A 27,802-nucleotide genomic window follows, 5' to 3' on the forward strand; every position below is an offset into this window, starting at 1 on the left:
AGACTAAATTTCCTAGGTCTTCTACAATAATGGAATTTCTTAAGTACTTGAAACTGGTAACAATATAATACTGTGTTTACATTATCGGTAAGTTAGGAGGAGAGAGAAAAAGGGAGAGCTATTGATTACACAGAACAAGGGTTTGTGATAAGAAAAACATTCATCAGTAAATAACTATCTACATGTAGAATTGTTACTGGGTTTTTTGTTTTTTGTTTTTTGTTTTTTTTTTTTTTTGGAAGTTACCAGGCTAAGGGTTGAATGGGAGCTGCAGCAGCCAGGCTATGCCAGGCATAGCCATGGCAACACCTACACTGCAGCTCACCGCCAATGCTGGATCCTTAACCTGCTGAGCAGCACCAGGATCAACCTGTGTCCTTATGGATACTAGTTGGGTTCATTACTGCTGAGCCACAATGGCAACTCCTAGAATTGTTACCCTGATTTCATTTAAGGCAAGAGAAAATAAGTATGTGAATCTCAGTAAGATAAAAAACAGGCTTTGAGAATAGGGACTCGAAGCACCTCTTAGAGGCAAAAATAGTAAGGGACTAAAGTTTTAATACATTAACTGTTGAACAACTAAAATGCACTTAAATAAAGTAATAGTTGTCTCTTGCCGAAGAGTTGAAATGGTAAAACAACTGAAGCCACATGATCTCTTCACTTTGTGAGATCTTTGATGCCATTTATAGTATCTATTGAATCAGTTATAGCTTTTTTTTCTTTTAGTCTATTAGTAAGGATGAATATTAATAGTGTAGGTCATTGGTACAAAGCCGCACATTCTAAAATGAAACATTGTGAAACATTGATCTAGGTGTAAGTGCAAACTCATTAACTTTAAGGGTGTGCCACCAACACCCACGTGTGAATTGAGGTGTAAGGATTAACCCATTGGAGTCACCACAAATCCTTTTTCTCATCAACTTCTTATTTAAGGGTGCCATTTTCCTCAAGTTCTTCCTTTTGATCTCATACTTAGGGGTGACGTTACAATTTGGGGAAATTTTTAGTAGAGGAAATTTAATACAACAATACATTTATTGTTGTATTGTTATTTTGCATAGAAGGTAGTTTCATTACCGTCTTAGCTAAAACCTTACCTGATTATCTTGCTAAGTTAAGACCACCCCTTTTCTTTGATGGGGTGTGGCACAGCATCCTGTAGGAGCCTAAATGGTGTATATAACACTGGACGTATGTTAAAAAAAAAAGTCTAAGCAACTTTTCTTGTGGTATTTTGTCATATCTTTTTTTCTTCCAGTTTTGCTGAGTTACATTTGACATACAGTGCTGTGTAAGTTTAAGGTGTACGGCACAATGATTTGACTTACATACATCACGAAATGATTACCATAATGAGTTTAGTGAACATCCATCATCTCATATAGATACTTCTTTTTTTGGCTGCACCTATGGCATGCAGAAGTTCCTGGGCCAGGGATCAAACACATGCCACAGCAGCGACCTGAGCCAAAGTAGTGACAATGCCTGATCCATAACCCACTGGGCCACCAGGAAACTCCTCATACAGAGACTTGAAGAAATTTTTAAAAAAATGTTTTTCCTTGTGATGAGAACTCTTAGGATTTACTCTTAACAACTTTCAAATATAAAATACAACAGTGTTCATTATATGTAGATTACATCCCTAGGACTTTTTTGGGTGTGTGTGGCTGTACCCGTGGCCTATGGAAGTTCCTGGGCTAGGGGTCGAATCAGAGCTGCATCTGGGCCTACAGGCACAGCAACACTGGATCTGAGCCACATCTTCAACCTACACCACGGCTTGAGGCAATGCCAGATCCTTAACCCACTTAGCGAGGCTGGGGATTGAACCTGCATCCTCACAGAGACAACATCAGGTCCTTAACCCACTGAGTCACAATGGGAACTCCCTTAGTGCTTATCTACTGCATAACTAGGAGCACATCTTAATGAAATACTTTCATAGAGAGGACCTAATATCAGTGGTGTGTTGTATGTGTGCATGTGTATATTATTTTGTTGACTATGAATGCCCATTATCCTCACTATAACAGCCTAAGCAATTTAAACTTTTAAACTGTGGTGATGCTGGGAAACTGGAGAGAGATTTCAATTTGTGCTTAAAATACAATCCATACCCATTTCCTGGCCTACAGGGGTCTGCATCATCTGGTCCCTGTTTGCATCCCCAGCAATGTCTTGCTGGACCCTCCATTCTCTTCCTCCTGTGTTCCAGTCACTCAGACCTCCTGGGAGTTGGAGGGAGGGACCACACCCAGCTGCTGAGTCTTTACCCTTCACTATTTCCGTTGCCTTGAATACTCCTTGCCCAGCTCCCTTCACCACTTGCTCTGGATCTCAGTTTAAATAGCATCTCCTTCGAGATGCTTTTCCCGACCAATACACTTTAAATAGCTACTCTCCCCCTCAGTCCCTTGCTAATCTCTATCTCTATCTCAGTGTTTATTTACTTCACAGCACTTTCTAATCACTCTACAGTCATTTTTCAGTTTGTTGATTATATTGCGGGGCCCTTCCCACTAGAATGTCAGTCTCCTCACACCCTGTTGTGTTAACCATGTTACCTTTGTGCCTAACAAGATGCTCAGTTTACATGTGTTAAATGAATTGCCGATAAATTAGCTATGAGTAGATTTTTTTTTTTTTTTTTTTTTTTTTTTTTTTGCTTTTTAGGACCACAACTGAGGCATCTGGAAGTTCCCAGGCTAGGGGTCAAATTGGAGCTGCAGCTACTGGCCTACAGCACAGCCAAAGCAACACAGGATCCAAGCCAGGTCTGCAACCTACATACACCACAGCTCATGGCAACACTGGATCCTTATCCCGCTGAGAGAGGCCAGGGTTTGAACCCAAATCCTCATGGATACTAGTTGAGTTCCTAACCCACTGTGCCACAATGGGAACTCTGCTATGAGTAGAATTTAATTGCACTATTTAGTTACATTATATATAGGTAATTGTATGATTATATGTTCAATGTCTCTCTCTAAGTAGAAGCTCCTTAAGCATGTGAAGTGTGTGTGTGTGTGTGTGTGTGTGTGTGTGTGTGAGATTGAACACAATTCCATCTACTCATTAAAGCAAATCTGCTAAGCAGTTCCATAGCCAGTCCTTTGCCAGTCTGTTATATGAAGGATGCCTGTCTCTTCTTAGGAATACACAAGCCTAAGACTGCTTCTAAGTGAATTCTTTAGGCAGCTGCTCAGTTTCTGAAACTCTCCCTTTAGTGTCCTTTCAGTTATCCTGACTATCAAACGGAAAGCTTCCATCAGACCCTCACCAGCTCTTGAAGGGGAGACCACATTTAGGACTGGGATGGTTAGTGTGTTGGGGGGTGCTCAGCACTTGCATGGAGGGGAAAGAATCTGAAGCTGGAACAGCATAGGGAAATGCAAGGGCACAAAAATGCCTCTAAAGTCAGAATTTTCTTCACTTGAAAGCTGCCAAAGTTGATTTATTTAAAAATAGGTTGGGAAGTTCCCATTGTGGCTCAGTAGAAACCAACCTGACCAGTATCCATGAGGATGCAAGTCTGATCCTTGGCCTTGCTCACTGGCTTAAGGATCCAGCTTGCCATGAGCTGCAGTGTAGGTGGCAGATGTGGCTCAGATCCAATGTTGCTGTAGCTGTCGTGTAGGCTGGCAGCTATAGCTTCAGTTCAACTCCTAGTCTGGGAACTTCTATATGCTGCAGGTGCGGCCCTAAAAAGCAAAGAAAAAAGAACTTTTTTTTTTTCATTTTTAAATGAAAAAAAATAAAAATATGCTATCATTTAGACTTTGCACCAATTTTTTTTTTTTTTTTGTCTTTTGTCTTTTCAGGGCTGCACCCACAGCATATGGAGGGTCCCAGACTAGGGGTCTAATTGGAGCTGTTGCTGCTGGCCTATACCACAGCTCACAGCAACACCAGATCCTTAACCCACTGAGCAAGGCCAGGGATTGAACCCACATCCTCATGGTTCCTAGTCAGATTTGTTTCCACTGTGCCACAACGGGAACTCCTGCACCCACTTTTTTATATTCCCTAATTTTTACCAAGAGGCCCAAGCCTATGAGATATGGGTTTCACAGTGAAGATACATAGAAAAGAGATTTGTGGAGAACGTTGTGATTTGCGTGGTGCCTACAGTTCCTCATCATAAACACCAGCTTGCCTTTGTGTTGAAACACAATTACTCCAGCACCAACACTTAGGACTTAGTTTCCCTGATTTTCAGGTGGGGTTTTAATTTTTAAGTATGAATAATCCTATTAGTAAGGTACCCTTAATTCCAACATTTTTGGATAAATCAGAGAAACTCTAAAGCCACAGTAGTGTTGATTGGAGGAGCTCTTTCCTTTTTCTGAGGGATGGTTTGCCCTTAATAACTGTTAATTTTGAAAAACTAATTTTTCAAATGTACTTAGTCTTTTTTTTTTGCTTTTTTTTAAGGATTCACCTGCGGCATATGGAAGTTCTCAGATTAGGGGTTGAATGGGAGCCACAGCTGCTGGCCTGCACCACAGCCAGAGCAGTGCAGTATCCAAGCCATGTCTGTGGCCTACACCACAGCTCAAGGCAACACTGGATCCATAACCCACTGAGCAAATTCAGGGGTGGAACCCTCATCCTTATGGATCCTAGTTGGGTTTGTTAACCACTGAGCCACAAAAGGAGCTCTTCAAATGTACTTAGTCTTAAGAGAGGAGGACAGGGTTGCTTTGCCGGTATGTGGCATCTATATTTTCAACTTGCCTGGTGGTAAATAAAGATTGTGAGGAGTTCCTCTCATGGATCAATTGTTAATGAATCCAACTAGAAACCATGAGGTTGCGAGTTCGATCCCTGACCTTGCTCAGTGGGTTAAGGATCCGGTGCTGCCATGAGCTGGGGTATAGGTTGCAGATGCGGCTCGGATCCCGTGTTGCCTGTGGCTCTGGTGTAGGCTGGTGGCTACAGCTCCGATTAGACCCCTAGCCTGGGAATCTCCATAAGCCACATGGGAGTGGCCCTAGAAAAGGTAAAAAGACACACACACACACACACACACACAAAAGATTGTTGAGAATCTATTGAAATGGTTTGTTGTTGTAGAAAATAAAATTGTGAATATGTTCTTACATTTCCCCCTTTGGTACCAAGTCAGAATAGCAATTAAATTTATTATATATATCTATATATACACACATACATATATATACACACACATATTAATTATAATATTGAAAATAAAATAGCTTATTTGTTCAACTTAGTTTCTTGTTTTTCTGTATTTCTGATAAGTACATTCTGAAATATAAAATTCCAGCTTGAGCTTTGAACATTTCTTCCTTTTTTTTTTTAAACATGTCATTCTGCCATACAGTTGTGCTTAGCCAAAGATTCTTTTTTATTATTATTAAAGTATAGTTGATTTACAGTGTTTCATCAAGTTCTGTTTTACAACAGAGTGACCCAGTCACACACATTTCCCTGTGCTGTACGGTAGGATCCCATTGCCTATCCATTCCAAATATAACAGTTTGCATCCCCCCCAAAACCCTAAAATACCCATCCATCCCACTCCCTCCCCTTTCACCCTTGGGAACCCCAAGTCTGCTTTTCTTGGCCATGATCTGTTTCTGTTTTGTTTGTTTGTTTGTTGAAGGGTTCATATTTTTATGCATCCCTTTGTTATGAAGGAAGGGAAACAACTGACTTCTATATCCTGGTCTTGGAAATGTTACTTGTTTTAGGAGAACTTTTAGAGAAATTAAAGAAATCAGGGACACCATGGCCTTGATCATTTTTACAACTCCCTTTTTTGTGTTTGCGTGTTGGAGGGGTGGGAGCTCTGAGGGTTATGTGACTTACCTTGATCATTCCACTAGAATCTGTGATTGAAGGCGGTTATTTGTCTCTGTCAGGCGTTTGGATGCCAACCATATCACCTCCGTGCCCGAGGACAGTTTCGAGGGGCTCACCCAGTTACGGCATCTGTGGCTGGATGACAACAGCTTGACAGAAGTGCCAGTGCAGCCCCTCAGCAATCTGCCAACTCTGCAGGCACTGACCTTGGCTCTGAACAAAATCTCCAGTATCCCGGATTTTGCCTTTACCAACCTGTCCAGCCTGGTGGTGCTGTAAGTATCTACCCCTTTACTACCATATATTTGTGTTAATTAGGGGGCAAAAACAGCGTTCTTGTGACAGATTGTTATGAAAGTATCTCACTGAGTGTGTTCCTGGATAACTAGTGTTTGGGGGAGCGGCCTTTTTTACAAAAGTGAATGTGCTGACCTTCTAAAGTGCAAAACAGGATAATTTTTAAAAAGTAACGTCTGATGAGAACTGTCGACTCTAAGATAAACAGCCAGTTGTAGTCATGAGAAGAAAGTGGGTCATTCAGCAAACACTGATACAGGTTTTTCTTGTGTCTCAGCAATGTAGTAGTCAATGTTAAAAAAATAAAAGTGGAATCCTTTTGGAGACACTCATAGAATATAAGTTTCAGTAATATTTCATGTTTTTACCAACTTGTCTATTCAGAGAGTATGTGATTCTCTATTGTTTTTCATCTTCAACAAGTCGGACATAATAAAATGGCATTTCTTGTAAAATCTGTTACTGATTCTCACTGATGGAAGCTGACATTTCCCCCACCTCCCCATAGGAGAACTCATCAAAGTTTCGCTTCATATAATTAAAAGCTCATCAAAACTTTTGTTTGGACATGGGTAAATACTCAAGAATATTCCCTGTGTGTACCCCTTTTCCACTAGAGATATGTTCCTTTTCCATTGGTATCCCATGTCCAGTGAATCTGAGTCTGTGCAGTGTTTACCAAGAGATAATTACCCAATGCTATTTGTTTTCCATTAGTCAAGTGTGGCAATGTTTAGTTGCACCATTCCTTTAAGCTCTACCAATTTAGACCTCTAAAACATTGTAATAGTTGCTACTGGGTGAGGTGAAAATCATTTTGATGCTTTTTTCTATAGGCATCTTCATAACAATAAAATTAAAAGCCTGGGTCAACACTGTTTCGATGGACTCGATAACCTGGAGACCTTGTAAGTGTATTCATATTTTGAATGATTGATCACACTGGGATGTTGACAGTGCAAGTATGCAGAAAAAGGAAAAACATAATGGCCTTGAGTTCAGCTCTTTATTAATTTGCTCTAATATATGACTAAAGGCTTGTCTTCAATTAACACAGTCATGAAAACTAATCTAGGTTTCTGGTTAAAAATGGTGCACAAGTTTGAACTTGATATTTCTTACAAAAGCATATGGTAAAAGCAGCTCTATCTGCCAAGCTATATACCTTTTCAAAAATTTTAGTTTTGTTAAAATGGATGATAGTTTTAGAATGTTGAGCCTTTTAAAATTAATTCTGGAAAAGTTGTTTCTTCATTTTCTCCATGATCTCAGTTGCCCTGCTAATTGTTAACAGTAGGTTTGAATACTATGCTTTTATATGCTAAATGCCATGAAGTTTCCATTTTGTTTAGGATACATTTGTTGCTTCTATTTGCTAAAGTGTTTGGAAACTCTGGCTGTTTCAACTGTCTGTTGCTTCACAATATGAGCAAAAGACATTGTGCAGCTGTGGGTAATCAAGAGGAGTATTTTTGTTGTTTTAGTTTGTGTTAGTTGCCTTTATTCAGAGATTTATGATATTTGCCACTGGTAAAGTCAGTGATTCAGAGAATATCTGTTAGCTGGGTAACATCTGAATGGAATTCTTAGGGTTTATAATATTTTATTTAATTGAATTTTCTGGTTAACTGTCAGTTGATGAGAAGACTTAAAATCTTTAATTAGTTCTCTGTTAATTCACTTTCCTGTTTAAACCACTAAAGGATAGTAAACATCAGTGAATATTTGAAAGTTGAAGCTCTTGAAGAAGATACTGCCAAACCCATTTCTTCTTTTCTAAGTATGTAAATACCAGTGGAACAGAAAATTGGATGGGTTTTTCTGATGCTAAACCATGTCTATTATTACACTTATATTAAAATTAAACTGTTTATTCCCAGTTAAATTTTGATTTGCCCTCCTTTTCTCTCTCTCTCTCTCTATGTAGAAAAGGAAAACAAACTAGGTCTCTAAGGAAATGGGCTTTTGATTTTCTTTTCATCTCATTTTGAAATCTATCATGCTGATCATAGGCTAAACATTCTGTTTAGGTTAAAAGAAATGAAAGTTTAAATTTCAGAATTAAGACTTTAAAAAAATACAGATTATTGTGGCTTTTCTCTCTCTCCTAATTAATGCAACTTTTCCAACATTTTGTAACCTATTTGAGGACAGTGCTTGTGTGAACCCATCCTGGTCCTTCCCCTATTCATGCTTAATTCAGGTCATCCTGCTGATGGTAGGGGTAAAGTCAGCTGCCTTCTGGCCAGAATTTCAGAAAGCTGCTCTCAATCTCGAATAGAAACCTCAGTTTCAGGCTACTGTCATTTATAAAAGGATAGTCAATAAATTCTATTTTATGGAGAATTGCCATTCAGATGATTTGTTTATTGAATGCACCAGTAGTATGTGATTCTGAGAATTCTTTGGACTTTTAAAGTTGTTGACTAAGACATCACGGAAGAATTAAGATTTTTTTTTCTATTCAGTATTCTAAGAAAAGGTGTAAATTAATTGAATAGAATGGCAATTGGTTGGTAAAGAAAGATGTGATGTAAAAAAAAAAAAAAAAAACAAATTCGTTTGTACCAAAATGCCTTATAAATTGTGACCACTCTTCAGTGTCCTTACATATTTTCCCAATTTTTTTTTTTCTAGGGACTTGAATTATAATAATTTGGGGGAATTTCCTCAGGCTATTAAAGCCCTTCCCAGCCTAAAAGAGCTGTGAGTATTGCTTTACTCTCTCTATGCCTTAATATCCTTAGAACTCACCATTTAATGGTCTAACAATGAGATTTTAGAATATCTTTGTTTCATTACATATGCAATAATACACCTCACCCCCAACCATACAGATAATTATGTTGGCTAGCATGGACAATTTTGAGCATAATTACTGTATAGGGCTGTATTCTGGTGAAACAAGCCATAATGCATGGCCTCTGCCTTGTAGGAGCTGTGGTCTTACTCCCATTGAGGAGGTTGACCATATAAGAGACAGAGGTAGCAGCTTATTGGTGGAAATAAGTGCTGAATGAATAGGATAAATAAATTTATTCTAGAAGAAGACCTTATTGAGGCTTGGGGACATTGGAAAAGACATCACCATGAGAAGGAATTTGACTGGACTTGAAAGAATGGAAATATTTAGATAAATGAAAGCGATTAGGGAGTATTTTTAAATGTTGTGTTTGTCAAGGTCAGAGATAGGAATACATATGGCATAACAGAGATTGTGTGTCATGAGTCCATAGTTAATACTCTGAAATGCGTTGCTTAAAGACTAAATGTAGGCAACCTCGAGAGAGATTTGGGGGTTAGAGTACCTTACGATTTTTGCAATCTAATGTCTTTTGAGGATGAAGCAAGCTAAATATATATAAAGGACCTGGCAGATACTAAGCTAAGCAGTGGATTTAAATAGAATTAGGTATGGTCCTAAGAAAGATGAGATGGAATTAAAAATACAGTTTCCCCACATTTTTGAAATTTTCATGTAGTTGTTATCAGTTTTTTTTACATCTTACTGAACAGAAGTAGATATTGGGGTTTAAATTTATTTCACAAGGGGATGAGCATTTCAAAAATATTTTTCTCCTATCTTTGTAGGTTATTTCATAGTAATTCTATTTCTGTTATCCCTGATGGAGCATTTGATGGTAATCCACTCTTAAGAACTATGTAAGTAGTTTTGAAAATTTTTTTTTGGTATAGAATCATGTAAAGCAATGTCTGTACACTACTAAACATCTGGATGAAGAATGACAGTTCAGGCTGTTAGATATATGAACTGTGTAAACATAGATTTAGTGTTGGAGTGCTTGTGAACATTTGAAAACTTTGCTTTTTTGGGTATCTTTACAGACATTTATATGATAATCCTCTATCTTTTGTGGGGAACTCGGCATTTCACAATTTATCTGATCTGCATTCCTTGTAAGTATTAGAGAAATTTAAAAACAAACCTGAATATTTACACAATTATTTTAAAGGGAAACTAGAATTTATCACTGTAGCTCCAGAAAACAAAATCTTGTCCTTGGGTGGAAGTCCAAAGAACAATTCTGAAAATTTATGATGGTTCTTATTTACGTGAACACTTGGTCAAAATCATCACACTCTCAGGTCCAGTCAAGAGATGAAACTAATCTTTTTAGGTATAGTGTTATTGTAATTTTAAACTGTTTAAAAAAATAAAATGAGGGAGTTCCCATTGTGGCTTATTGGGATAAGAACCTGACTGATATCCCTGAGGACTCGGGTTTGATCCCTGATCCCTGATCCCTGGCCTCACTCGGTGGGTTAAGGATGCAGCATTGCCGGGAGCTGAGGGGTAGATTGCAGACTCAGATTTGGCATTGCTGTGGCTGTGGTGTAGGCCAGCAACTGCAGCTCCAGTTTGGTCCCTAGCCCAGAAACTTCCATACGCCACAGGTATGGCCCCCAAAAGCAAAAAATAAGTAGAACATTTTTGTTTTAAATGACTTTTTCTCTCCAAATTTCTTAAAGAGTCATTCGTGGTGCAAGCATGGTGCAGCGGTTCCCCAATCTGACTGGAACTGTCCATTTGGAGAGTCTGTAAGTATGACCCTTTGAAGAGGGGCTCGGTAAAAATAATACCACGTTGGCCTTCTAGTAGGTTGCCAGTGCTTTTTAGTGATAATGATAAGTCGATGTTGATTCCTACAGCCTTGCTTTGTGAATATCATGTGTGGAGATGAATCTATTGGGTTTGGGTTTGAGTCAGTCAGCTGAGGGTAGAGGATAGCCTCGTATGTGGAGGTGAGATCAGAAGAGGTCCCTGAAAGTATAAGGCAGTAAGTGCCAAATTAGAAGCAGTGCTTTAGGAATTCACAAGTGGAACAATGGATGTGGACTGTCAGAAAAGGCTTTATGGAAGAGATGAAATGTTTCAAAATTGGATACTGTCAGGTTTCCCAGATCTGGGTCTTTTATTTAGAAAGACAGGATTTAGTAAAATGGGGAATACTGAAACTATACTTAAGTATGACATAACAGATGATCAGATAGAGCTAGAATTGCATGTTTAGAATAGAATGGGGAATGGTGTGGAGAAATTTGGAATATTGTTTGGCTTATTGTAAAATGACAAAACTTGAACATCAAACATTTGATGATGGCAAGGCTTCTCCTTGTGTGGTCTGTGAATGGGTTGAAGGTGCATCTAAGATCTTGATGACCTCGGTCCTCTAGGTAGCCACGCGGGGCCTGATGTGGCTAGGGTCTCTGCCACAGGGAGCCTTACCACAGATGCCGAATAGTTTACCATTTTTGTGTGTGCTGAGATGTAAGAAAAGAAGATGGGAAGCAATGAGCTAAGGAGTTTAAACTTGACCCCTAAGGCAGTTTGAAGGTATTGAAAATGTTGGAGGGGGTGGTGTGATGAGGGCCAGAAGAGAGACCAGGGAGTTCCCATCCTGGCTCAGCAGTAACGAACCTGACTAGTATCCACGAGGATGCGGGTTCGATCCCTGACCTCGCTCATTGGGCTAAGGATCCAGCGTTGCCATGAGCTGTGGTGTAGGTCGCAGACGAGGCTCAGATCCTGAGTTACCCTGGCTGTGGTGTAGCTCCGATTCAACCTCTCGCCTTGGAATTTCCATATGTCTCAGGTGCAGCCCTAAAAAGACAGGAAAAAAAGAAAAATAAAAGGAAGAGACTAGAGCTAGAATGGTGAGGTGGCAATGGGAAAACTCCACTTGGCTAAAATGAACACAGTTAGCTATGAGTTCTGTCATCAGTCCCTCACTGGAGTTCCTCCCTGCTGGCCTGAGATTCCTCCACCCCCTCCTGGCATCATTTCACCCTTGATCTGACAAATAGCTGCAAAAATGCAGAGAGAGGGTCAAATGCTGAGAGGTACAGAAGAAGAAAGAACAGGGACCAGTGATTGACTGCACAGAGGGACACAGAAAAGGAAGGGGTGAAAAGAAGATTTCAGAGCACTGAGTCAGGTTGATTGAAAGAAAAGACAAAAATGAGGTTTGGGGAGCAGGATGCTAACTTGAATTCAGGTGTTTTGTGGATGAGGGGGTAGCAGAACTAGCAGGTGATTGTGGTCAGGCTGTGGCTATGGATTAGTTCTTGCCTGTTGGTCCACGTGAGAACTCGAGCCTGTCGCTCTGGGCAATGTTAACATCTCATGTCACAAGCTTTTCTGTATGTCTATGAAAATGATATGAGTGTTGAGGGTTAATTCCTCTTCTCCCCTGCCTAACTTGACAGAGTAGTTGGGCAGTGGGAGACACAGGCTACAGTCCATATGCAAATATATAAACATTTATTTTCCTATGAGAAGAGCATTTTGGTTACCATCTCAACTTGAATCATTTCTTAAACGTTTCTCCATAGGACACTGACAGGTACGAAGATAAGCAGCATATCCAGTAATTTGTGCCAAGAACAAAAGATGCTTAGGACTTTGTAAGTCAGACTTCTTGTCCCTTCTACCTTTCTTTTATATTTTACACACAGGTTGAGTTTGATTTTTAATGAGCTCTTTTCATTAGATGATGTTAAGGTATAATTATTTCTTATTTATTCCCTGCATGGAGATGAACAGGTGTTTTAATAACCCTTTGGGTAGGTCTTTTTTTTTTTTTTTTTTTTTTTTTGCTTTCTAGGGCTGCACTTGCGGCACATGAAGTTCCCAGGCCAGGGGTCGAATCGGAGCTGCAGCTGTTGGCCTACACCACAGTCACAGCAACGTGGGATCCCCAACCCACTAATTGAGGCCAGGGATGGAACCTGCACCCTCACGGACCCCAGTCGGGTTCGTTAACTGCTGAGCCACAAAGGAAATTCTCCGTCATGTCTATTTGAATTGGGTTTTACCATTATGTATATATCTCATGTCTTGTGACTTGACTTTGAACGAAGTAAAACCAGAGTAGGCCCTTTCTTCATTGCTATTTTTATCCTGACTCCTCGTTCTTATTCTAGTTGCTTCAGGGGAGTTAGCTCTCTGTATGCTGCCCTTTCATCCATAACCTAAGTAAGAGCCCAAATCTTTCTTGGATCAGGAACCAGCAAGCATGGAGCTTTCCAAAATCTCCAAGCTGCCCTGGAAATTAAAAGTAAATAAAGGATGTAAAAATGTCACAAGAACAAACAGTTAAGTGACTAAGTTGTTAATAAGTATTCAATGGAGAGAGAGAGTAACAAAATAAGTGACTAATTGATCAAGCAAGTAATTAAGTGGTGTCACGGAATATCAAACACAGGGATCACCGTTGAGGAAAAACTGAAGTGGGATTAACTGAGAGTTAACTAGTCCTGATTTTTTATTTAATATAAATATTTTTTAACATGTGAGTACTCATACCACTTCTCTCAATAGCTCTTTAATTAAACAATGACATAGAAATTATTTATGGTATAAACAATGTTATAAAAATATAAATTAAAAAACAATGCTATGTAATTTTTATATATTTTCTGCATTATATTTTTCATATTTATTATAAGCCTACTCTATTACTGTAGTACTCTAGAAAGCTTACAAGTCTTAGGGGAAAAAAAAAAAAAGAGTTGCTTTTCTTGTTAGCCATCTCTCTCTCTTTTTCTTTTTCTTTCTTCTTTTTTTTTTAATGGCTGAACCTGCAGCAGATGGAAGTTCCTGTGACTGAATCCCAGCCACAGCCTTGGAAAGCCCGGCTCCTTTAACCCACTGCATAGTGCTAGGGATCAAACCTGGGCCTCCGCAGTGACCTGAGCCACTGTAGTCGGATTCTTAACCCACTGCGCCACAGCAGGAACTCCCAGCCATATCTTTTTATTACAGATCTTAGCGCTACTCTCGATGCTTTTGGGTAAAGCACTTTTAATATAGTATTCTGATAATGTAAGACTAATTTGTTAATTTCCATTGTTTTAAGGGACTTGTCTTACAACAACATAAAAGACCTTCCAAGCTTTAATGGTTGCTATGCTCTGGAAGAAATGTAAGTTTGTCTTTAACTTACTCTTTTGGCTGTGGTCTATTGTGAATTCTTCGAGTATTTCCTATTTTCAATAAATGGCTTTCATGCTGAGAAATTAGAAATTCCCGTAACCAGGTGTTCTTATGAGTGAACGCCTGGATGTACCAGGTGTGTTCATGTGACCAGCATTTATTGGGCACCTGTCTATCAGGCATTCTGTGAGACATGCTGGGGGGAGGGCAGTGTATATGAAAAACCAAACAAAAACTGGATCAGATGTGGATATTTTCAGCGTAGCTACAGAGGACAGCTCTGATAAAGTTAACTGGAAGGAGAGGAGAAGGAGGCATCAATACTCCTATTCTTTATTTCCTCCTTCCTCTACCCTTCCTTCTGTGGTACTTGGTATGGTGTGTTGTCTTCCTGCTCTCACTTCTGAGAGGGGTTTATGAGGAATTCGGGTAGTGTACCTTAACTCCCAATGTAATTGTGGATGGAATACCAGTTAGTCTAGCCCTTTCATCTTACAGATGTGGAAACAACAGTTCTCTTTACTTTTCACAGATCAATTAATGTTACTGATAAATATTTAAACTTAGGAAAAGTTTAAGTGAGAAAGGTAATTTTTCTTTCTTTCCTTTTTTTTTTGCTTTTTAGGGCTGCACCCGTGGCAGATGGAGGTTCCCAGGCTAGGAGTCGAATCGGAGCTATAGCTGCCAGCCTATACTACCATCACAGCCACAGCAACGCAGGATCCCAGCCACATCTTTGACCTATACCACAGCTCACAGCAATGCTGGATCTTTAATCCAGGGATCAAATCTGCGTCCTCATGAATGCTAGTCAGATTCATTAACCTCTGAGCCATGACAGGAACTTCAGAAAAGTTATTTTTCAAAATAGAAAATATTTTTTTCTTTCTTTTATCTTTCATTCTTATTCTGTTTTCAGTTCTTTGCAACGTAATCAGATCCACCAAATAAAGGAAGGTACTTTTCAAGGCCTGACATCCCTAAGAATTCTGTAAGTTCCTCTCTGATTATTAGAGACAAATAAAAATTTCGTCAAGCTGTAAATTAATGTCATTACAATTTCTGTGTTACTAGATATACAGAAATAAAGGGTTTATTATATATAAATATTGTTTTCCAAACTTTACCACGTGGTATTTCATAAATAATTTCCTTTCAGTATTTTTTTTTTTTAACCTTCGCTCTTTTATGAGGTTGCCCATTTGTGAGTAAGAAAGTATAACATGTATAGCCTGAGAAATGCATCTTGTGAATGTTCAAGCCATAATAATGAAGCTTGCCAGTTTATCAGGGCAGGAGTGGGCAAACTGTAGCTTGTGGGTCAGATCCAGCCGGCCTTGTTTTTCCGTAAATTAAGTTTTTCTAGGACACAGCCATGCCCCTTTGTTTAAGTATTGTCTAAAGCTGCTTTCACCAAGCTCTGGCATAGACAAATAGTTGCAGTGGCCACCATGTGACCGCACCCCCCTCCCCCCAGAGATGAAGGATATTTGCTCTCTGGGCCTCTGCAGAAAAAGGTAACTGACCCCTGAACTGGGGTATCTGTCATGACAAACATAGCTATTATGCAGCAGAAGCACTCATTTAAAAAGTGTTTTGTATATTACTATAAATAAAATAGATAACCAACAAGGACTTACTATATAGCACAGGGAACTCTACTCAATATTTTGTAAACCTATATAGGAAAAGAATCTGCAAAAACAGATTTTATTAAACTAAATCACTGTGTTATATACCTGGAACTAACACCACATTGTAAATCAACTAGATTTCAGTTAAAGAAAATATTTTACTGTGCTTTGTATTTGAGCGTACATTGATGCCCAGTCCTCTATTAAGTACTTGGGAACAAAGAGGTGACTGAGACATACCATGTCACGGCCTTCGTGCAGTGCGGAAAACACAATTCACTCAACTAGGGAACACTCTTTTTTTTAAATACAGGAAAAAAATGGAAACATTATTGACAGTGAAGTGACATTACATGTATTAAAATCTGTTTTCCAGTTGATCCCCATTAAGAAATTAAACATGGGTCCCACTAGAAAATACTTTCTTGGTAGTTAGGTTGCTGGGTCTTTCCTGGTTGCTCACAGGCTTACTGTGGGTCCGGGCAGCAGTGGGCAAGGGGACTGGCTCCTAACTGCCATCACTTCTAGAGCACTGATAAGTGACAACAATGAAAAGCTAGCTGGCCTTTTCATGATTTGAAACCACGTTTGTTAAGTTTTCCTTTTATCCAGGGGATGTGACATGGAATGAATTGACCCTATCTTCAAATTTCCATTAAGATTCGACTTGAGTGTGGTTGCAGATTATGTCTCTGTTTTATTAATTCTGTAAGATCAGAATTCCTCAGGGTGTGTTCCTGAATGTAGTATATGGCTCTGGCCGTTGATAGGGTTCTTATTTCCTGCTTGGGGAAAGAATGATATCTGAAGCCCTTCTGGAATGCTCTTGTTTGCATATTGATTATTTGTCTTCCTTCACAGTCTTATCACCAACCTTTGAGATGGCAAATAACACGAAGCCTGTTTTTATTTTCAGCTTTGTTGGGAGCTGTGCTTTTCCTCACCTAGTTAATAGTACCAAAGGTTATATCATATCATTTATATGTTTGAATGGGTACCAGAGTGATAAGGGGAAGAAAATTCACAACTGTTTTAAAACAGATGCCAAAAGAATTACTGCTCCCTGGAACACATTCCAAGAAATAGATTGTCGTGAAGGGGAACCGTTCAACATAAACACAAAAAATGTTGTTGATTAGGATTAAAGATCTTTGTTATCTTATTGGGAATACTGTGACTACAGCAGATTCTAAAGTATAGTCACAGTAACTGCATTTTGAGTTTATTTGAAATGGGTGACAATTTTTTTTTTCTTTAAATCATTTCAGAGATCTGAGTAGAAACCTGATCCATGAAATTCACGACAGAGCTTTTGCCAAGCTTGGGTCAATAACTAACCTGTAAGTTGGCAGTCTTATGCAGAAATATCATGGAAGTAGTAAATAGGCTGCAGAAACTTGTGTTTTTGCATTGACCTATCCAAATCTTTTTCTCTGTTTGGTGTTCCCTTGTATAAATGCTAACCTGTTATGAGATAGTGACAGCTTCTAAGATGGTTTGCTCACACCTAAACTTCCTCTTAGACCTCTAATATGTATGATGTTAGCACATGTACAGATGTTTTTATGTGATTTGTATCTTAGGAGTTAATTTGAAGTCTCATTCACTTTTTAGAGATATAAGTTTCAATGAATTAACTTCATTTCCAACGGAAGGCCTAAATGGGCTAAATCAACTGAAACTTGTGGGCAACTTCAAGTTGAAAGAAGCCTTAGCAGCAAAAGACTTTGTTAATCTCAGGTGTGTTTTTTGCTCATTTTTCCTTTCTTTTTTCTTTCTTTTTTTTTTTTTTTTTTCCCTGTGGAGGTTTTGGTAGCCCTCCAAATTATAGGAGTGTCCTTTTTTCCTGTGGTTCCCAGGTTTTCTGAGAGTCTATCATTTAAGAGTATTTTCATCCTCGATCCTCATTAAATTAGGGGAAAAAAAAAATGGAACAGAGCATTATTCCATTGTTGTTGAGAATAGGAATTGTAGACCTTGATATCAGAGGTAACATAGCTCTACATCAGAATGGTTTTATATATAATGGGATTTGTCATTTGCAGCATGGTGGCAGAAACCACATATGAACCTACTAGAAATCAATACACTATTATAATACTTCACAGAGGAATTAGAGTTAAGAGGGGAGGAGTCTCATAAGATATAGTAGAGAGAGGGCTTAGGAATATAATTGTGGGAGAAGAAAATAAATCTTCATTATACTTATACAAACAAAGTGAATTCATTTAATGATATAAGTCACATAGGACCTGGGACATTTATTTTAAGTGCAACTACCAGTTTCTTATGATAAATTGGGTGTGGTTAATTCATTTGTAAAAAAAGTCTGATCAGATTTTACTTTACCTTGCAGTATTGCCATTACCTTTTTTTTTTTTTTTTTTTGCTTTTTAGGGCCGCACCTGCAGCATATGGAAGTTCCCAGACTGGGGGTCAAATTGGAGCTACAGCTGCTGACCTACACCACAGCCACAGCAATGGCAGATCTGAGCCATGTCTGCAACCTACACCACATCTCATGGCAATGCTGGATCAGTGACCCACTGGGGTGAGGCCAGGGATTGAACCCGAATCCTCATGGATACTAGTTGGTTTTATTTCCACTGAGCCACAATGGGAACTCCTGCCATTATCTTTTAAATATGGCTTGATCCAAATTCACTTTTTCATACCTTATATAAATGGAGAAACTCATGGTGTCATTTGATACCAGAGTTTTTTATTTTTTACAGATGAGGAAACTGATTCCAGAGAGGATAATGATCAGTTTAAAGTATTTACTTTTTACAAAACAAAAGCATGTCTGTGAAGCTGGTATTCAGGGTAGATTTTGCAATTTTTTTCCAGGTCTTTATCTGTACCATATGCTTATCAGTGCTGTGCATTTTGGGGTTGTGACTCTTATGCACATTCAAACACAGACGATAACAGCCTCCAAGACTACAGTGTGGCAAAGGAGAAAGGCAAGTGCTTGAACTTTGTAAAATAGAACATTCTTTACTACGTTAATCAAAGTCTCTGTTATTGTAAGCAGTTTGTGAAGGATCAATATGAAATCTGTGGAGAAAAATGGCTTTTGTGTACCATGTTCTCATCATCTTTAATATGTTTTTGAGCTGGTACAATCTGAAGTCATATCACATACAAGATGCATTAGAAAATATGGCTCCTTTGAACTGCCTAAAGCTGGAATTAAATACAGTTTGTGTTATATATTCAGGTTCCACTGATGGAACAGGTGTCACAAGCAGTGTTGACAATGAGGAACACAGTCAAATCATTATCCACTGTACACCCTCAACAGGTAAGGCCAAGATAGTTGGCTGCAGTTTCTTGCTTTAAACAGACATTAGGCAAATATATCTAAAACTCCTGGGGACAGATGTGATTTCTGTAACAGGTGTGGGACTAGACGGTTTCAGAAGGCCTGACTCAGTGTGGTCTGTGTACCAGGAGTTTTGGCATCTCTCTTTTTTGTGGGGTGGGGGCTGCACCTGTGGCATATGGAGGTTCCCAGGCTACGGGTCCAACCGGAGCTGAGCCACTGGCCTGCACCATAGCCACAGCCACAGCAACACGGGATCCGAGCTGCATCTGTGGCCTACACCACAGCTCATGGCAATGCCGGATCCTTAAGCCACCGAGCGAGGTCAGGGATTGAACCCGCATCCTCAAGGATGCTAATCGGGTTCGTTAACCACTGAGCCACAGTGGGAACTCCTTGGCATCTCTCAGGGATTCAGAATCTTTGTATCAGCAAGTTCTCTAGTTGAGGATTATACACATTAAGGATGGAGAGACACTTTCTTCATGCAACTTTAACTCCAAGACCCATTCTATAAGTTAATGGTCTATAAGGATCTTACTATTAACCTTTTTTTTTTTTTTTTAATGCAATCTTGCCTTTACTTTTCTATTTTATCTCTTTGAACTTTAGTAGACTCGTGAAAGTTACTAAACTGACACCACATATTTGGTTGTGACTGTGAGGTTGTACTCTGGCTAATCCATCAGAGAAGACGGATTTAGAATTTTACAATTAAAGAAAAATTTAAACATTGGCTAAGGAGTTCCCCTCGTGGCTCAGTGGTTAATGAATCTGACTAGGAACCATGAGGTTGTCAGTTCAATCCCTGGCCTCGCTCAGTGGGTTAAAGGTCCGGCGTTGCTGTGAGCTGTGCTGTAGGTCACAGATGCGGCTCAGATTCCATGTTGCTGTGGCTGTGAAGTAGGCCAGTGGCTATGGCTCCAATTAGACCCCTAGCCTGGGAACTTCCATATGCTGTGGGTGCAGCCCTTAAAAAGACAAAAAAAAAACAAAAACAAAACGAAAACAATGGCTAAATTGTTTGCTATGAAGTAGATTCTTTCAGTTGATTGCACAGGATGATTGGACATTAATTTTATAACTGAGAATCATAAGTATATGGATTCTTTAATGATTACTACTGAATTGTGAGCAGCTTCAGGGGCTGTGTATTTTTTTTTTTTTTCAGGGCCACACCCATGGCATATGGAGGTTCCTAGGCTAGTGGTCGAATCAGAGCTGTAGCTGCTGGCCTGCGCCACAGCAACACTGGATCTGAACCACGTCTGTGACCTACATCTCAGCTCACGGGTATGCCAGATCCTTAATCCACTGAGCAAGGCCAGGGATTGAACCTGCGTCCTCATGGATGCTTGTCAGATTTGTTTCTGCCTAGCCATGCTGGGAACTCTGCTGTGCATGTGTTCTTTTAATACTTAGCACAGTGCCTGGTGCAGAGAATAAGCTTAAAGTGATTGGAGGAGTGAATGGGATTGACAAGAATCATTTACGTCTATGTAATTATTTTATTCCATTTCTATATTGATTACTAGAAGTTAAGAGGTAAAGTTCACTCACTTGTCCCTCTGGGGTTCTTCTGTTAGCGAATGTACATAAGGAAGGGAATTTCTTTGCTATAATAAAAGCAAAGTAAAGGGTTGGGGGCTAGACCCAAATACGCAGAGATTCCACTGTTCCATACTACATTTCAACCTTAAGGGTCAACCAATAGGAAAGTTGGTCTGAGCTCATCTCTCCAGGCTGCAATAGGAGTTAATCGCAGGCCTGCTTCTTCCACTCCCCTTAATTGTAGTAACACAGAGACACCCGTGTGCTGACTCAGAAACAGGAAGTGAAGGAGAGCAGGAACCTTCTGTTAGAACTGGAGGAGGCAGCAGGTTTCCAAAGACAGACTGGATGGAGCTGGCTTCCCAGGCTTTTGAGGGAAAGTTTCTCCACCCACTAGTCAAACACTTTCCAAAGGGTGTCCTGTTCTCCCAGGCTGGATGAGTTACTCCTTGATCCTTGCAGACGGGTTCAGATACAGAGGTGAAGGTGAAAGCTTCCTCTTAACACTTTCCTGAAGGAGGAATAAAAAATTAATTAGGAAAAAAATGTCTTTAAGTTCTTGAGTCACAATGATAGAAATGGTGCAGAGCTGGCTTGTTAGCTCTGTGATTACAGTGCTTTATGGGATGTGTCAAACTTCAGGACAATCCAGAAAGATAAGTCAGAATGTGTCTTTTGGGCTATTGCAGTACATAGTTTTCTTGTGCTTTGTGGACAAAATCTTGTTTTTTTCCTTAACTAACTTTAAAATAAAACAGTTATTATTTGGGACATAACTAGCATGCTGAAGTCAGTTACTCGAACAGACAACTCAGTTACTAAATTAGTTCTTTCTTTCTTCTTCTTCTTTTTTTTTTTTTTTTTTGCTTTTTTTGCTTTTTTTGAGCTGTACTTGTGGCATATGGAAGTTCCCAGGCTAGGGGTCGAATTGGAGCTGCAGCTGCCAGCCTACACCACAGCAGTGGAGGATCTGAGCCACATCTGTGACCTACACCACAGTTCACAGCAACACTGGATCCTTAAGCCACTGAGTGAGGTCAGGGATCGAACCTACGTCTTCATGAATACTAGTCGGGTTCATCTCTGAGGCACCACAAAGGGAACTTCCCTAAATTAGTTCTTGCACTCCTAGTTTTTAAATTATGCAGGGTTTTATTGGACATAGATTTATATGACTAGTTAACATCAGTGCGGTTTATCCCTCCCTATACTGTCTTACTGAATGACCCTTGTCAGGTCAACCAAACACTTTGAAATCTCAGTTTCTCTGGATGAAAAATGGGGATAATTATACCCATCTTAACCTGCTTATCAGATTGCGTTTGAAAGCTATGAGAAATGTACATATATAAAAATATATATAATACATGCATATATATCATTAATATAAAGTATATTAGGACTAGGAAGGAAGTAGAATGGATCCCAAACTATTATGTTCAACTTAGTACCCAGTAGCCTGCTTAAGTACCTTACGTAAGTAATTTTACTTAAACTACACAACTCTGTGAAATAGATGTCATTATCCACAGGTGAGAAAATGAAGTTTATAAAGGTTTTAAGTTGCCCTCTCAAGAAAGAGCACAAGTTGTGAACCCCAAACTCAAACCCTGGTGCATCTGATTCTAAGCCCTCAGTATATGAAGTCCCTCTCACGTCCTAGACACTGTGCTGTGTATATTAGGTATAAGAAAAAGTGAAAAATTCTCTTTTAACTATCACTGTTTGACTTTGCCAAATAATTAATAAAAGAAATGAGATAAAAATATATTAAAACAATATATTAAGATATATTTTCAATAGCCTAGTCCAATGTTGAAAATATCTAAGAAATGCAGTCATTTCAATTTAGCTCAATATGGTAGCAGATTAGTTATTCTTTTATTTCTCTCTCTCTCTTTCTTTGTAGGTGCTTTTAAGCCCTGTGAATATTTACTGGGAAGTTGGATGATCCGTCTCACAGTGTGGTTCATTTTCTTGGTGGCCTTGTTTTTCAACCTGCTTGTCATTTTAACAACATTTGCATCTTGTACATCACTGCCTTCCTCCAAATTGTTCATAGGCCTGATTTCTGTATCTAACTTATTCATGGGAGCCTATACTGGCATCTTAACTTTTCTGGATGCCGTGTCCTGGGGCCGATTTGCTGAATTTGGCATTTGGTGGGAGATTGGCAGTGGCTGCAAAATAGCCGGGTTTCTTGCCGTTTTCTCCTCTGAAAGTGCCATATTTTTATTAATGTTAGCAGCTGTGGAAAGAAGCTTATCTGCAAAAGATATAATGAAAAATGGGAAAAGCGATCATCTCAAACAGTTCCAGATTGCTGCCTTTTTTGCTTTTCTGGGGGCTGCAGTAGCAGGCTGTTTCCCCCTTTTCCATGGAGGGGAGTATTCTGCATCACCCCTGTGCTTGCCATTTCCCACAGGGGAAACCCCATCGTTGGGATTTACGGTAACCTTAGTGCTCTTAAACTCCCTAGCATTTTTATTAATGGCCATTATCTACACTAAACTCTACTGCAACCTGGAAAAAGAAGACCTTTCAGAGAACTCACATTCTAGCATGATTAAGCATGTTGCTTGGCTCATCTTCACCAACTGCATCTTTTTCTGCCCCGTTGCATTTTTCTCATTTGCACCATTGATCACTGCAATCTCTATCAGCCCTGAAATAATGAAGTCTGTTACGCTGATATTTTTCCCATTGCCTGCTTGCCTGAATCCAGTCCTGTACGTTTTCTTTAACCCAAAGTTTAAAGAAGACTGGAAGTTACTGAAGCGCCATATCACCAAGAAAAGCGGCTCTGTGTCAGTTTCCACCAGCAGCCAAGCTGGTTGCGTGGACCAGGATTTCTACTATGACTGTGGCATGTACTCACATTTGCAGGGTAACCTGAGCGTGTGTGACTGCTGCGAGTCCTTTCTGTTGACAAAGCCAGTGTCCTGCAAACACTTAATAAAATCACACAGCTGTCCTGCCTTGGCAGTGGGTTCTTGCCAAAGGCCAGATGGCTATTGGTCTGACTGTGGCACACAGTCTGCCCACTCCGATTATGCAGATGAAGAAGATTCCTTTGTCTCGGACAGTTCTGATCAGGTGCAGGCCTGTGGACGAGCCTGCTTCTATCAGAGTCGAGGATTCCCTTTGGTGCGCTATGCCTACAATCTCCCAAGAGTCAAAGACTGAATCCATGTGTTTGTAACTGGTTCCCCCGTCAACCAAAATCACAGTCTTGGTAGAATGAACCTTAATCTGATGTCTCATCTTGGAAGCACTTCTGTGATCACTGCCTGGTGTCACTTAAATAAGGAGAAGGTGGCAGTTTATTTCTTAAACCAGACCTTTTCAAGGAACAAGTGCCTAAACTTATCAGCTGATGAAAAAATGCAGTGTCCAAGCAATGTGTAGTCTATTCCAAACAAAATTTATAATTGAAAAAGATTTTATGTATCTCATAGCAATATAATTTTGGGTTTTTCTGATCCATAGGCAGCAAATTTATACCTGGTTTTCAATTCAGCACAGGATACAGAACAGCTGTTAATATTTTTTAAGAATATTTTAAACGGTGATTTTATATAACTGAAAAACAGTCTTGCTCGTTTTACCTAATGTCTCCCCATTAATCTCAGGACAACTTACTGCAGGGCCAAAAAAAGGGATTATTTCCCAGATAGAACTAGGAGAGTATATGTAGGCATTATCTTCTTGCATTTTCCATCTTTGACAAACTAGAATCATCAATTTTGCTTGTTTAAGAGATTTATAAAATCTAAAACCCGAAGATGTTTTTAAAACAATATTAACAACTGTCAGATTTTCAAAGAATACCTGAACACATGTGTCTTCAGTCATTATACTTTGCTTTGTTTCAATCAGAGTAAATTTTTTTCTTCCATTTTTGTGATCACACAGCTAGGAAAAAGTAAAGCGATAATTGCTGCATGAGTTTAGTAAATTTGGCTAAACTACTAACATGGGATTTTAATGGTATCTGAGGGATTTGATGGCTTCCTGTAATGTTCTCATTGATAAAACTCTTCCTAATATCATTGGCTTTACTCGTATATTCCAATTTTGTTGGTTATATTATCTACCTATAGTTCAAATTATACAGAAAGTAAATTTTGGCAAATGATTTCATTTAGTTGGAATAAATTGGTAGTAATCATGACACAAAGCACTTACATTTACTTCTTAGCGAGCTGGATTCTCTTAAACTTAGGCTATTATATGGATGCGTCCACACATTTTTCCCCTTACTGTGATTTACAGGAGCCTGTGCAACAGCTCAGAAATGGTTCTTGTGAGACAAGACAAATATATTACTAAGAAAAAAAAAAAAAGGAATAAAGTTTGGGCCTCTGTCTTTAAAAATTAAAAAATTTACTTGATTTTCATCTATAGACTTTTAACATGTCACTATGTGGAGTCTTAAAATCATAAATGTTCAATATGTTTTTTGAACAACATGCTAAATCAATAGCAAACCCACTGCCATACTAGTTATTCAGGATATACTAAAAAACATTAAGCTAGATTGCAGTTTAATAATTAAACTGTACATAATGTGCATATAATGAATTTTTATCTTATGTAAATTATTTTTAGAACACAAGTTGGGAAATGTGGCTTCTGTTCATTTCGTTTAATTAAAGCTACCTCCTAAACTATAGTGGCTGCCAGTAGCAGAATGTTAAATTGTGGTTTATATACTTTTTGCATTGTAAATAGTCTTGGTTGTACATTGTCAGTGTAATAAAGACAGAATCTTTGTATATCAAAATCATGTAGTTTGTATAAAATGTGGGAGGGATTTATTTACAGTGTGTTGTAATTTTGTAAGGCCAACTATTCACAAGTTTTTTAAATTGCTATCCTGTTTGTATATTACACATCTGATAAATATTAAATCATAACTTGGTAAAAAAAAAAATCTAGCTAAAAGTTTTTTTTCCTAAAAGTCATGTTACTGAGTACTTTCACTGCATTCATTTAGAACAGAAGATATCTAAAATAATGTGGTAAACTACTCTACATATAGTAGGAAATACAATATTGTATGCAGTGTCTTGAATTATTAAAGTTTCTGGAAAGTGATCTATTTTGTCTTAATTTATAATTAGCTATAGGAATGAATTTGCTTATTGTTTAAGTAAATTAAAGTAAAATATTTTTAGGAGTATTAGAAGAAATGCTGGGAGAACACTTTACTGGAATTTGGAAGTGAGGTTTCATCCTAAGTTTGAATCATACTCCTGGAAAACAAATTGTGAAATACAAGATATTAATTATCTTTAATTATTAAGTTAATTAGATATTATTTAAAAGCAAATAATTGGAGTTCTCCTGTGGCACAGTGGGTTAAGGATCCAGCGTTGTCACTACAGTGGCTTGGGTTAACGCTGTGCCTGGGTTCAGTCCCTGGTCTGGGAAATTCTACATGCAGTGGGTATGGCAAAAAACAAAAACAAAATGATTAAAAAACCTGTATCAGAGTTCCTATTGTGGCTCAGTAGGTTAAGAACTCGACATAGAATCTATGAGGATTTGGGTTCAATCCCTGGCCTCCATCAGTGAGTTAAGGATCTGGTGTTGCCATAAGCTGTGGCATAGGTCTCAGATGAGGTTTAGATCTGGCATTGCCATGGCTGTGGTGTAGGCCAGCAGCTGCAGCTCTAATTTGACCCCTAGCCTTGGGAACTTCCTTATGCCACAGGAATGGCCCTAAAAAGAAAAAGAAAAAAAAAAAAAAGCCTGATTCCAAATGCAGTCAATTGCCCAAATGCAATAGTCTGCCCTCTGTTCCCTTATCCGTGGTTTCACTCTCCATGGTTTTACTTGTCCATGGTCAACTTCAGTCTGAAAATATTAAATGGAAAATTCCAGAAACAATTCATAAGTTTTTATTTTATTTTATTTTTTGTCTTATTAGGGCCATACCCGAAGCATATGGAGGTTCCCAGGCTAGGGGTTGAATTGGAGCTGTAGCCGCCAGCATATATCACAGCCGCAGCAATGCCAGATTCAAGCCATGTCTGCAACCTTACACCACAGCTCACGGCAAAGCCAGATCCTTAACCCACTGAGCAAGCCAAGGATTGAACCTGTGTCCTCATGGATACTAGTCAGATTCATTTCTCCTGAGCCAAGACAAGCACTCCCAACAATTCATAAGTTTTAAATTGCCCACCCTAAGTAGCATGATGAAATCTTGTGCAATTCTTGCATTACGTTCCATAACAAATCATGCCTTTTTCCAGCGTATCCTGCCAGTTAATCACTTATTAGCCACCTCTGACTCTATATCTCAGCGCTTGTGTTCAAGTAACCCTTATTTTAATTAATAATAGCCCCAAAGCATGAGAATAGTGATGCTGGCAATTCAGATATTCTCTTATTCTGCCTAATTTATAAATTCAACTGTATAGAAAAAAAAACATAATATACATAGGGTTCAGTACTATCTGCAGTTTCAGACATCCACTGGGGTTCTTGGAACACGTCCCCTGTGGATAAGGATGGAATACTGTGCTTAGAAGTAACTCAATAGTCACAATCATCAAGACCTCATTTTACAGATGGGAAATTAGAGGACTTAGTGAAATTTATGTGAATACCTGACACACATAGCAGATTAGAACCCAAACCAGCATCCAGTTCCTTTTCCTTTTCCTTTTTTTTTTTTTTTTTGATTTTTAGGGCCGCACCTATGGCCTATGGAAGTTCCCAGGCTAGAGGTCTAATTGGAGCTGCAGCTAGTAGTCACAGCAACTCGGGATCTGAACAAGTCTGTGACCTACACTACAGCCAGCCAGGGATCAAACTCACACCCTCATGGATACTAGTTGAGTTCATAGCCCACTGAGCCACAATGGGAACTCCACGTTCCTCTTAATTTAAGACACTTTTTATGTTTGTTTTAAACTTTGGTATATGTTTGGAATTCCCATAACCAAAGTAGAATAGTCACATTAGCCCTCCTCTCATTCCACAGCCCTCACTGCCCACACCTGTCATCCAACCTTGGCAGTTGTAAATCTTGCTTCATCTTCATCACATTCACTCACCCTTCTTAAGTCCCTCTACCCTTTGGATTATTATTATTATTTTTAGAATGGTTTTAGGTTTATAGAAGAAATTGAGAAGAAAGTAGAGAGTTCCCATATACCTCACACTCAGTTTTCCCTGTTT

The 27,802-nt window shown here is 38.9% G+C and overlaps 1 protein-coding gene across 2 annotated transcripts in view; it reads left to right on the plus strand.

The window, feature by feature from the left end:
• Positions 1–25,544, plus strand: part of LGR4 (leucine rich repeat containing G protein-coupled receptor 4) — a 107,066-nt gene extending 81,522 nt beyond the window's left edge. For both annotated transcript variants that reach the window (XM_021083233.2, XM_085011616.1), the window contains 14 exons: positions 5,901–6,116; positions 6,975–7,046; positions 8,776–8,844; positions 9,730–9,801; positions 9,985–10,056; positions 10,630–10,698; positions 12,493–12,564; positions 14,019–14,084; positions 15,015–15,086; positions 16,998–17,069; positions 17,344–17,469; positions 18,580–18,695; positions 18,953–19,036; positions 22,518–25,544. In XM_021083233.2, coding sequence (XP_020938892.1) covers positions 5,901–6,116; positions 6,975–7,046; positions 8,776–8,844; positions 9,730–9,801; positions 9,985–10,056; positions 10,630–10,698; positions 12,493–12,564; positions 14,019–14,084; positions 15,015–15,086; positions 16,998–17,069; positions 17,344–17,469; positions 18,580–18,695; positions 18,953–19,036; positions 22,518–23,794 — 2,455 coding nt within the window. In that variant the 3' untranslated portion in view covers positions 23,795–25,544. The remainder of the gene's footprint in view (positions 1–5,900; positions 6,117–6,974; positions 7,047–8,775; positions 8,845–9,729; positions 9,802–9,984; positions 10,057–10,629; positions 10,699–12,492; positions 12,565–14,018; positions 14,085–15,014; positions 15,087–16,997; positions 17,070–17,343; positions 17,470–18,579; positions 18,696–18,952; positions 19,037–22,517) is intronic.
• Positions 25,545–27,802: the final 2,258 nt, after the last annotated feature.

The sequence above is a fragment of the Sus scrofa genome, chromosome 2 (genome assembly GCF_054392235.1).
Source record: "Sus scrofa isolate SSC_HxYL_T2T_F1_AM1 chromosome 2, Sscrofa_HxYL_maternal_Yorkshire_Landrace_v2.0, whole genome shotgun sequence".
In the NCBI taxonomy this organism is placed as follows: Eukaryota; Metazoa; Chordata; class Mammalia; order Artiodactyla; family Suidae; genus Sus; species Sus scrofa.